The sequence below is a fragment of the Drosophila guanche genome, unplaced genomic scaffold, assembly GCF_900245975.1.
Source record: "Drosophila guanche unplaced genomic scaffold, DGUA_6, whole genome shotgun sequence".
In the NCBI taxonomy this organism is placed as follows: domain Eukaryota; kingdom Metazoa; phylum Arthropoda; class Insecta; order Diptera; family Drosophilidae; genus Drosophila; species Drosophila guanche.
The window spans coordinates 11040205-11052277 of record NW_022995743.1 but is presented as its reverse complement, the minus strand read 5'-3'; the positions used below and the strand labels follow the sequence as shown (position 1 = coordinate 11052277).

The following is a 12073-nucleotide window of genomic DNA, read 5'->3' as shown; positions in this document are numbered from 1 at the left end:
TAAGTGGCTGATGGAATACGTTCAATGAGTGAAAAATGTGCGGCCATAATTACCCAACTTGAATTTTAATTATGCAGAGAACAATATTTCTTTGTTCTTTGTTCTCTCTTTTTTTGTTGGTTTAATTAAGCCATAATTTATTGCCAACAGCACGCGGACACGCAGACCGCCGTCTCCGTCTCCGTCTCCGTCTGCAACTTCATTTCTTCTTGCTGGCTGGCCTCGTGTGACACCTGCCCGTGTAAATTGCCCAAGAAAGCGAGTCTGCCCAGATGCAAAGTGCCCGCCCGGTGGTCTAATTAGAAACGATCTTGTCAATTAGCCAACTGAGTCAGGGGAGCCGCGACTGCAACTGAAACCATGTCAACTTGTCTCTAGAGTTTTCGTTGTCGTTTTCGTTTTGGTGTTCATTTTTTTTGTGTTGAACTTGGACTTGGACTCTGACTACGAGTGTGGTCAGTGATCGATGCGAATACATGGAACGGGAGAAATTATATGGCTGCCTTGGCTGTCGATTCAAATTTTTCAATTTCTCAAAATGCAGCAGCAGTGGCAGTGGCAGTGGCAGTGGCAGGAGTACATGTTGTCCGACTCCCGAGACGATCGATTGAGGTTTGTCCCCAGAGAAGATCGGGGACTGCAGGTGACTGCGACTCGCTCCATTTACCTGGAATTCAACGCTTAACTAATGATGCTCATCAGCGATCGGGTTGGCTACCGTATCCACACAGAGAGAGAGAGAGAGAGAGAGAGAGCGAACGAGCGGATCGATCCGATTTCCAGGGAAGATCAGCGGCGCGGATGGAACGAACAAAAATCAATCTTCAAACCGCATTTAATTACCCATTATGAAAAATTGCAGTCATTAATGTTTGGGGCTATCAAAATGGGATTTTCCGAATAAAATTCAAAGGGGGTTGGGGTGGGGTGGGGTGCAGCCTGATGATGTGAGGATCATCATCATCATCATCATCTGCACCATTAAGCAAAGAGCAGGGACCGGGGCAGACAGCAACCGCCGTGGAGCGTGTAAAATGCTTTTCCGCGATTTGGGCAACAACAAAAAAAAACCTTTGGCCCTGACCGAAGTTGCAGCAAAATGCGGCAGCAACAGCCGCCAACAACAGCAACGAAAACGATTCCCCACATACCCGAAGCACAAGTCGGTCTCGGACCACCCAAGTTGCCACCGACTCGGACTCGGACTCCGACTGGATGCGAGTGTATCTGTGCCTCTGAGTATCTGAGTATCTGCTGTGGCCAGGCCAGGCATGGCCAGGCAAGGCGGCGGCTATTAAGCTCTGGCCCCAACTCGAGGCACTCGATGATTACTTGAAATTCAATTGCAGTCCATTAGGAGTGATTAATATGTATGCGATTCGAGGCAGCATCTAGAGATCCCAACTGCAGAAGCAAAGAGCGAGCAGCTCTGCTCTGCTGCTGCTGCCGAAGAGCGAATCGCCACAAAAATGCAATGCACTTAAAATTATTGACACTTTGGCGGCGATCGAGGCCACGGCCACGGCCGCGGCCACTGCTACGTGAGTTGAGTTTTGGCTACTGTGAGCCTGCGCTAAGAGAGCGGCTAAGAGAGCGCCAAAGGGAGGACCACTGTGGACCACACACGAAGTCTGCAAAGTCTGCGCCACAGGCAGCTCGCTGCAGCGGAGGATGAGGCTCTGGCTGGGGGCAACGGAAGGCGGCAACATCGACAGTAGTTTTGCGGCTCGTTTGCTGCGTTGACTCCTCGCTGAACATCATTATCCTCAGGATCATCATCATCATCATCGTCAGGCTGCTCTTCTCGTCTGGGTCTGGGTCTGGGCGCCAAATTGCAGCAAAGTAAAACAGCGTTTAGCATTGTACTTGTAATGATCTTGGTCAGGCAATCCGCAGACTGCAATCAACTCGAATGGCAAGCAGCAACAGCAAACGAAAGAGAGCGCACAGCTTAAGAGAGAGCAAACGCAGACGCAGAGAGAGAGCAAAAGCAGAGCAGCGAAACGCAGTGCGGAGCAAAGCAGAGCAGCGATTAGCAGCGCAGAGCGAAGCAAAGCAGAGCAGCGCAGCGCGGAGCGGAGCGAAGCGAAGCTTTCGTTCCCTGAGTTAGCGCCTTGGCAAAGGGTGTAATAATTTATGTATTTTGATTAGGCTGCACGTCGCAGGCGGAAACTGAAACTGAAGCTTGCCACTTGCTGTATCTTTTGAGCTGCACAAATTGGACTTAGTTGATAAATGCATTTGAGATATGTTTTAATGAAGCTCTGAGGTGAATATCTCGAGAAACTTAACTGAAACCGAGCTGACACAACTATCAAGATCTCCCTTTCTTGTTTCATGCTGAGCGTGCATCCATCACAAAGATAGTAGAAGTTATTTTCGGTGCACATTTGCATACATTTGGCAATTGCTTAGAGAAAAATCGAATGGTGGACTTCTTTCAGTTGATTTTATTGAATATTTTTGCTATTTTGTAATAGCTTCTAGAGCCTCAGGTAGATGCTGGATGCTCAAATCGAATAATCTGTGTGATTTAATTTGAAATTCGAGCACTTTTATCTATTGGTTGCATCTTTCAGCTGAATTGCGTGTGGACCCGGCAGTAGATCAGCTCCAGAGAACTGTCTGCAGCCATTTCTCCCTTTTATCGCACTAATTACACTTGGAGCTGTCTCCCGAGTCTCCACCAAACTGCCGCTGCTGAGTGCCATAAAAATCACATGAAAGTGGCATCCGTTTCGAAAACTAGTTGCTATAAAACTGCAATTACCCCCGGCTAAAACACTAAAAACGCTTCACTCACTCGAATTTACGGCCGGCCAAAGAGCATAGAAGTTTATGGAGAAAAAAGTGTGAGGGCTGCGGGGTGTGAGGTTTTTCATCGCATTAAATCTGCCAACAGAGCCACCCCCGCCCTTTTTCTTTGTGGGGCGGCTAGGGAGTGCAGCAGCAACAACACCAAAAAAAAGCTCAATTTGTACCTCAATTAAGGCGTCCACCATGGCACAGTGGGGCAAAAGTTGAGCAGCAAAAAAACCTCCGCAGAAACTCAGCGGCAGTGCTTGTGGCGCATTTCCGTATCCGCGCACAACACACACACACACACACACACACATAGACACCCCTCCTGTGGGCATGTCTGAGTTATGGCCTCTGTTCGTGCTCAAAAGCGCTGCACGAACACAGATAAAAACCGTTGCTCCTGCTTCCTCTTTGGGGGGATTGTGGCTCCTGCTCCTGAATGGAGAGATAACCAACGCGATTTTCAACACATTTTCAGGCAGGATACACATCCTTTTTCTGCTGCGTTCGCAGCGCCACGCCACTCGTTTTATTGCGCCAATGTTCAGGCTGCATTTGGCCCTCTTTTTCCCCTCTTGTTTCCCCCCTTTTGTTCCTGCTTTGTTGTTGTCGTCTGCTTTATTGAGCTTTCAGCACTTTCGCTTCAGCTTTCGGGGGTTGCTGTTTGGGTGCAGAAAGTGCAGAATCAAATCATTTACTTTCCAATTCGCGCTGAGATCACGTTTTTAATTTGAAAATTTTACAACTTGCGCGAACAATGTTTATTTTTACACTGCCACAAGAGGGGCAGGGGCAGGGGCAGGGCAGGGTAGCGGGTGTGGCACAGCTGGCTGTGAGGTAAGCGAATCCAATTCCAAGTGTTGGGCCAGCAGTTGAATTTGTTTACGAAGCCTCGCCGTGCCACCAATTAACCCATGCATAAGTGTGTGTGTGTCTCGTTTTCCCACTTTGCATATGGAACACAATTTGTTCTCACTTGGCGGAGACGAAGGAGGAATACCCTTGAGGGACAGTCTGCACCAATAATATTTATGCCACCAAATTTGAGCTTGGCCTTTGAGTTGTAGTTGCTTGTTTGATGATTTATTCTGGCACTTTTGGCCTAAGTTTTGGCTTAAGTTAATGTAGACTCTGCCTGCTTTGCCCTCCTCCAATCGAATGTCTGTGTCGTTGTGCAAACATTTTTGTTCGTAATTTGTGTGTCTTATTGTTTGTTGTATGTTTTGTTGGTGCCTGTGGACACGGGACACGGGACACAGGACACTGTTTGCACGGCTTGATTAATTGAACAACTGAACGAGTATCCTTTTTGGCGGAACTGCCAAAGTTTCTGTTGGCACTGGGGGGGCCACGTGAGATTTTGATATATGATTGGGGTTTGCATTTTGCATTTTGCATTTCATCGCATGATAAATGACAAGTTTCCTGCTGCACTCTCCAGCGTATTGTTTGTCATATTCAAATGCCAAAATATTGTCATTATCTGGCATTCTGTGTGTGTGTTGTTGTTGCCATTATTGGGGATCATTTGTCTTTGCTTTTGGCATTGACTCGCACTTCTGGGGTGGCCTCTGCCTTCGCGTATCTCTTGGCTAATGCATTTCTCAGTCCGCATTTTGTTGTTGTTGCATTTCAATTAGACGGCGACTGGGAGTTGCCTCTTGCGGCGTCTTGACCCGCGGCTCAAATTCATAATTGTTTCCCTCTCTCTCCACTGGCACTTGCACATAATGTTAATAATGTCATCATTGGAGGACCACCGCTGCGGTGGAAATGTGTGCCCCATCCACGGCATTATTTGCATAATAACAATAATATATTTATGGCCTTTTTGGATATTCAATGCATTTGCTTGTTAACGAATCAAAGTTTTAATTGCATCCGGACTCCGGAGTGCCCGTGTGAGAGGACCTCGGGCGGTGGGACTTGTCATGGACGTGCGACATTGCCCATTAGCTGGGCTGCGTGTGGGGTTTGCATATCTGGTTATGGCAGCCAGAGCTAGGAGTCGGCTATTGGCCGACTCAATTAGCGTTGCATTGAGAGCAGTTAGCTGAAAAAGGTGCCAATCGCTGGCCAAACAAAGGCGCAAGCAGCGCTCAGCGCTCAGCGCTCAGCAATTAGCAGGCAACAAATTGAACACACACTCGCCACGGAGCTCTGGTCACAATGGGAGTCGCAAATATTTGGCCAGGCCAGATCGTAGCGCCAGGGATGCACCAGAGCAAGGGGGGGGTCCATACCGAATGGGAAACGCATCAAACGCGTTGAGTCAACATCGCATTGACGTCTCGAGTTGACGGCTGCGGCCGCGGCCTGTGCCTGACTCTGAGCCTCTGGGCTGGGATCTCTTTGCTGGCCATGTTGGCGTTGACTTCTGCTGAAAATCCAAGCCAAGTGTGCCCGGGCATTTGAATGTTTGTTTAGGCTGAGTCTCAGATGGAGTTGGAGTCTGGCAGTTGGCAGTTGGCAGCCCCATGAGATGCCTCCTCATGCCATTGGTAGCGCCGGAGCAGCGGAGCAGCACTTGGAGGAGCGAGCGGCTGTCTGTTGGCCATAATTGAGTGCACTTTCCATGGAACTGGCAGGCAGCAGCAACGATTATGAAATGCCAACAGAGCCACAGAACTGACAACTCTCTGTAACTGCAGGCACTGCAAATGGCGAACATCAGTGGCTCGTAATCGTAATGTTTGAGTATTTTATATTCCATTTGGTCCGGGGGGACTGCAGCTAAAGTTTTCCATTTCAGTTTTTGCATCGTAAATCAATTGATAAAGCGAAGCGGAAGCAAGTGGCAGCTTCAATTGCCACGCGGGGGAGGGAAATAAATCTGGAGAATGCATTTAACTAGGAGTCGGTGGCGGCGGCGGCAATTAATGCTACAAAACTGCAAAATTGCCGCGCAGAGGCCGGCCGAAAAAAAGCAAAGAAATGCAATTAGCGATGTGTGTGACACGTGTGTGCCGATATCAAAGGGGGCTCCCCCGTTCAGATTCAGTTTCTTGCACTTTGCAGGCGCATAAATCACGACCCCCCACGCCAGAGGGGTGCACAAGAGGGGAGCACGAAGGGAATGCCTCAGACGCTGACTGGTGGAGCATATGTGTGGCTTTTTGTGGCTTTTTAATAGCTCGCTCGATGGATCGCAGCCCCCTGCCATAACTGCACATCCATCTGCAGCTCCCGAGCTCCGTCTGCCCCTCCAGCGTACATTGTATGCGGCAATCCCTTCCGTTTGGGCTGTCTGAAAGTGAAATTCAGTGTGTCACTTGGCAATTTCTGCTAATTAGAAGTGTTGATAACGAAATGCATTTAAGAATTTCAACACGGGTAGCAAGGCAACGATATCTGTATGGCATTCAATCAACAATCAGTTGTGGAATGATGAAGGTGGGCAGTTGGATACTTGAATATTGCTTTGACAGCCAAAGGGAATCGAATCGCTCAACCTTAAATGATTCACATTGGTGGCTGGAGTAAGTGCCTCAAGGAAAGGGTATTCAAAGTAAGGGTTTATTCGATGCACAGCCAAACGTTTGCCGCAAATAACTATAAAAGAGTCTGACAGATTGGTGCAATATCTGGCTCCCTGTCTCCCTGTGGCATGGCTTTGGCTAATGGGCAAATTGTCTAATTGGTTCATTACGTGCACAAATGGATTTGCGCCTCTGTAGTACGGCTGATTTAGATCCGCCTTGAGAGAGTGCTGCTGCAATTAGCGTTTGGCATCGATTCATATGCGTTGAAGTCAGGCAGAGGCAGGCCCATTGGATCGACGGGGCATTCGTGTACATCAACGCTTGCCAGTAAATGTCAGCTGCCCATCTACCCAGCCTCTTTCTATGCCACACATTTAGCGCATTTGCCGCATTTATTTTCAGCAAATTAACGCCGCACACAGCCAAAGATTCTCGCGCTAATAAATCATTTGATGTCGACTCCCTGCGGCCATTCGCTGATATTTGTTTATGGGAGAGAGTTTTGTCTTTAATTAAACGGAATGTTGCCATCACTCATGCCCACACCAGACCACACCAGACCAGACCAGATGCTTATTGTGCAATTAGCGGCATTACTTAGTAGTGGCACACCCCCAGCCAGCCAGCCACCCTCTGGCCAGAGCCTGTTGACATGATTTCAGAACATTCCCCGACGGCCTTTGATCCGATTGGGTGGCATTTCCCCTTCAAGTAAATCGTTTTTGCCTTTCCTTTTGTTTTAACATTTTTAAATCTTTTTTTTTTTTGTATTTTCTTTCATAGTTTTTTTGTGCACGGATTTCATAACATAACTTTCTGCAGACTTAGCCACTAAAATACTCTTTTAAATTTAAAACTAAGCTAGGCAAAACAGTTAAATTACTTAATACAAGAGACTACACAAGCGACAGCGAAACTACAGCTAAAGTTATAATCTTTTCGTTTTCGTTTTCGTTTAGGAGAGAAGTTGAGGCTTTTTTTTAGTGTGTTTTTTGGAGGAATATAAAATGTAGGATTTGTTTTAAATAAATACACGTGGAGTCCGCCAGAGATGAAACTTAATTTAGTTGTTTTAGCTTTACTACAATTATATCACAGACCCAGAGCCAGACCCATATTGCACAGACGCCGCCCCCTCTGAAGAACTCCCCCATCTTAGGGTATCTGCCCATTCATGCGCATCTCGAGCTCCTCCTCCTCTTTGGTCAGCGGCACCGTCGTGTGGTTGTACAGCCCCTGGGCCATCAGCTGCAGGGCCAAGGGGTTCTTGGAGCCGTTCGACTTCTTGATCTTGGCCCGCTTGTTCTGGAACCAGATCTTGATCTGTGCCTCATTGAGGCCCAGCTCGCCGCTCAGCTGCTGGCGACGCCGTTCCGTCAGATAGCGATTCTCATTGAACTCCCGCTGCAAAATGGAGAGAGAGAGAGAAGAGAGTCCAGGATGAGTACAGGATGTCTGGGGTCCTGGGCAAGGCAAATCAATTATTTGCGGTTTGAGTTGCAAGAGGCAACCCCGCGAAGTGTCTGTGTGGGATATGAGGATATGAACCGCAGGACATGCGGTTGCCAGGATGCAATCTCAGCGGGAGATGTGTAAATATTTAGCTGCAAATATGACACTCCTTAGCTTACCTTGAGGCGTGCCAACTGCTCGCTGGAGAATGCCGTGCGTGGACGCTTCTCGTCATTGGTCTTGTCCTTTGGCTGTTTGGGGCGTCGGTAGCGGGGTCCTTCAAGTAACACACAAAAGAGGAGAAAAGTTTAGCACAAATGTCTCTCACATGTGATTGGTAATATTAATGATTTAATTAGCATATGCCTTTCGGTTCGTTCGCCTCTTGCGTGCCGTCGTGGAAGTGTTCAATTTGTCAGCTGTCAGTGGGCTGCCGCGCGGCTCTAACGAACTCAGTCGGGGCATGTGGCAGGGCCGGGCAGGGATAGAGCATATTTTAGGCAAAATGATTAGTGGCTCTTCCAGCCAGTTCTCCATCTAATTGGCAGTGCCAGCCAGCGACTGTCAAAGTGCTTATTAGATTTCGACACATTGTAAAGTTGATAATTAAATGTGAGTGTGTGTGCTTTGATTAATTCCCACACTCCGGTGTGCGCTGAGACTGGCTATCAACGGCTCGTTTATGGCCTGGCCATCGATTGCATCCACACCAAATTAAAAAGCCATTTCCACTCATAAAAAAGCACTCAACTTGTCAATTAACACGGACTCTGAGAAGAGAGAGGAGCCCGGGAGGAAGGAAAAGATGGAGTGGAGGGAGAGTCAGTTTTCAGTTTTCCCCCGTCAATCGTCAGCACATTTTTAGGTTCCCTGCGGCGTGTGTGCGTGACTTTTGACCTTCGCTCTGGCTGACTCCCACTCCCATTGCTGCTTCTACTTTGTCGGCGATAAGCCAAACGCTGTCACATAAAGTGTCGCCTCTTCAAACGGACTCAGAATAGGAGTCCAAGTCGCAGTCGCAATTGCCATTGTCCGCGTGTCGCCTAATTGTTTGGCAGTGTCCTTCGGTATTTATGACCCAAAACAAATGCCGGATAAAAGACTTGCCGCTGCTTGGGGGTGGTCCAGCAGTAACCCGATGCCACTTTCTGATGTACTAACCTGAGCTGGGACGATCGCTGTAGCGGGTGCAGTAGACCCAGGCGGGCCACATCTCATTCTTGCCGCCTTCGGTGGTCGTGGAGCCCGTCTCGGAGCGCGTGTCGTCCGAGGACTCCATGCCGGAGTCGCGGCTGACGGCGGAGGGTGGCGGAATGGGCTGGGGCTGGGGCTGGGGCTGTGGGCTGCTGGCATTGGCCGCTGCTCCCAGGCGGCTGCTGGGCGAGGAGTTGAGCGAACTGGTGGCCGAGGAGCAGCCCGAGGAGCTGGAGGAGGCGCAGCTGGGCGCCGTCGAGCTGGAGCTGATGGTGGAGGCATTCGAGGCGGGCGGCGGACTGGCCAGATTGTTGGCCAGGCTGCTGGAGCTGCTCAGCTGCGGCGGCAGCGTCGTGGTCATCGTGGGCTGGCCAATCTGCGAGACGGTCTTGCAGAGGGAGCCCAGGGCGGACTTCTCGGCGCTGGGTTCGCTCATCTTGCTGGCGGCTGGGGGGATCACCGTGTTGGCGGCGCTGCGGCGCAGTCGGCTCTGGACGATCTCCTCGTGGATGCGCGGGTAGGCGGCCGGGTTGAAGCAGTTGAGAAAGTTTGCCCGCTCGATCATCATGGCGGCGGTGGCTGCCGCGGCGGCTGCCTGCTGCTGCCGGCTGAACTCCAGCAGATCCACACGCGTAAAGGCGGAGGGCGTGGCAGCGGCCGCCCGACTGGCCTCGAACGGGCGGAAAATGCTGGCCGCCGCAGCGGCAGCGGCAGCAGCGGCCTGGGACTCCAGCGAGACGTGGGGGGAGCCTGAACCAGATCCTGGCTGCTGCTGCTGCTGCTGCTTGGGTGCGTCGCCGAAGCGATCGCTGAGGATGTTGGAGATGGAAAAGGCCAGCGAAGGCTTGGCCGTGGACTGCTGATGGGCCGGCGGGGGCAGGCGACCGGCGGCGGTGTCGTCCACATCCACATCCACATCGATGTCGATGTCGTCATCCTCCTCGTCCTCGGTGGCCGCGCCGTTGGTGGTGTGCGTTCGGTTGTGGAAGCTGCCATCGCCCATGATGGAGTCACCCTCCTCCTCCTTGATGGTCAGCGGCGTGGTGGAGGCGGGTGTGGAGCAGGACGCGGGCGAGCCGCTGGCGCTGAGTCGCTGCTGCAGTGCAGCTGCGTGGGCGGCGGCTGCTGCCGCCTCAAAGGCCACCGCCGGATGGGGGAAGACACCGCCACTGGCGGCCAACTGCTGCTGGTGGAGCTGCTGGAGCTGCTGCAGCTGGTGCAGATGCTGCAGCTGCTGCTGCTGCTGCTGGTAGAGCGCCGCGACCGGCGCTGGTGGCGGACTCTGCTGTGGATGATGCTGCAGACTCATGTCGAGGGCGCTGATGATGATTGTGCTTGGGGTGGTGCTGGCGTAGGGATAACCTGGCGGACTGGTCGCTGTTTGTGGACTGCAGCGATCCTCAAGGGCCATTTGTTGTTGCACGCACGCGGACACTTCACTGACTCTGACTTGCCACTTGCCAGTTGCCACTTGCTTCTGTTGTTGTTTGTTTGTTTGCTTTTCGTTTTGGCGTACACTTTCTTTTACACTCTGCTACGCGCACCGCACGTCTGTTCTGTTTGAGCGCAACGAGAAAATTAACTAATCACTGCTGCCGGGCTCGGCGACGAAGCAGCGACGAGCAGCAGGCAACGGCGACCGACCGACGACGACCGAACCGATTGAACTGTCAGCTGAGCGCAGGTCGGTGCGAGCGAGAGAGCGGCAGTCCGATGCGAGCTGCAGCATGCGCGAGACGGAGCGAGCACGACTATGCAGCAGCAGCAGCAGCTACAGCAGCAGCAGAGTGGGACGAGGGTGACGATGGTGGTGGTGCACGAGTGAGTGACAGACAGACAAGACAGCAAGCTCTGTGCCGTGTGACAGTGACGATGAAGAGACGCGACACTGGAATAGAGAGACTCACTCTGATCGATTTTCCACTCTTTCTCTCTCTCTCTCTCTCTCTCTCTCCGGGAACGTATGCTGATGTCGATGCTCTGTCACCTGCCGACAACAAATGCTCGCTAACCGGTTTCGCTGGCTCGCTCACTCCGCCTTCGCAGGAGAGCCAACAACCCCACCTCCCCTCCTCTTCCGCGTGCTTTTCCTGCGGAGGGGGCCAGCTTGCTTGTTAGGCCCCGATATGACTTTATTATGCGCGCGCTGGAGCTGTCATGCGGTTGACAACTGTGTCGCCAGCGTTTGCGTCTGCGCTGCTCTCTCGCTCTCTCGCTCTCGCTCTCGCTCTGCCTCTGGGGGTGGGCGTTGCCTTGCGCTCACAGCTAGCTGTGCTGCTCGCACTTACTTATGCTTACCCAGCAAAATGGCCGACTGTGGGTTTTCTTAGTTGATTTGTCACATTCTCCCTCTCTCACTCTCTCGTGCGCTGTCTGTCCTTGTTGCACGCGGGAGAGAGAGAGAGAGAGAGAGGGAGGTAGACCTCTCATAAGTATTTAGTTTTTGTTGATTTTGTTTTCGGCCGCGACGTTTCAATCTGCGTCAACGACGACGGCGTCGTCGTCGGCCTACAACTTTATCGACACCCATGAGTGAGTGAGTGGCATCGTTCGCAGGGGGTAAATGTGGTGTGGCAGCCACTAATTGTCATAATTTAAATAGGAGCCCGCACTTCGCTTCCCTGCCGCCCAAAGCACTTTTGCGATTTCTAACAAAAACATGCCAAAAATGGCATCAATTTGGAGGTGTGGCGGTGGTGGCGGGGGGATGCTGCAGCTCATGATTGGCAACAATTAAACGATTTAATGTACCATCGCGGCAGAGTGACGCAATTTGGAGACCATTGATGGGAATTTAATTGAATTTTAAACGATTTTTGCTGTCATTGAAAATCAATTTGAAAAGTATCAGAAATATAAACAGAAACTATCCGAAATGCTGCACGATTATGTCATGCTTAAAGGTGTTAGAAATGAATGCCATTTGGCACTGGCTTCGAGCCCCGTCCCCACAATGGCACTGCGAGGGCTCTAATCAGCCGCCGAATCTACGAAATGTGAAACATGTGCTGCCAGATTCCGTCTCTACATTCGAATGCTTAGATATATCCCCTGATATATGGCACATAAATCACATAGAAGCCACATCAAAATAATAAAGTCGCTAATGAATTGCCTTATATTGGGCCATTGCTGCGATTCGA

At 51.0% G+C, this 12073-nt stretch overlaps 1 protein-coding gene across 1 annotated transcript; it reads right to left on the bottom strand.

The window, feature by feature from the left end:
- Nucleotides 1-7068: 7068 nt before the first annotated feature.
- Nucleotides 7069-10535, bottom strand: LOC117591460 (segmentation polarity homeobox protein engrailed). The gene is made up of 3 exons (XM_034284741.1): nucleotides 8898-10535; nucleotides 7916-8013; nucleotides 7069-7688 (listed from the first exon to the last, which is right to left on the bottom strand). Exons 1-3 carry the CDS (start codon nucleotides 10339-10341, stop codon nucleotides 7440-7442), a joined length of 1791 nt encoding a protein of 596 aa, XP_034140632.1. The 5' UTR covers nucleotides 10342-10535; the 3' UTR covers nucleotides 7069-7439.
- Between the last annotated feature and the right edge of the window lie 1538 nt (nucleotides 10536-12073).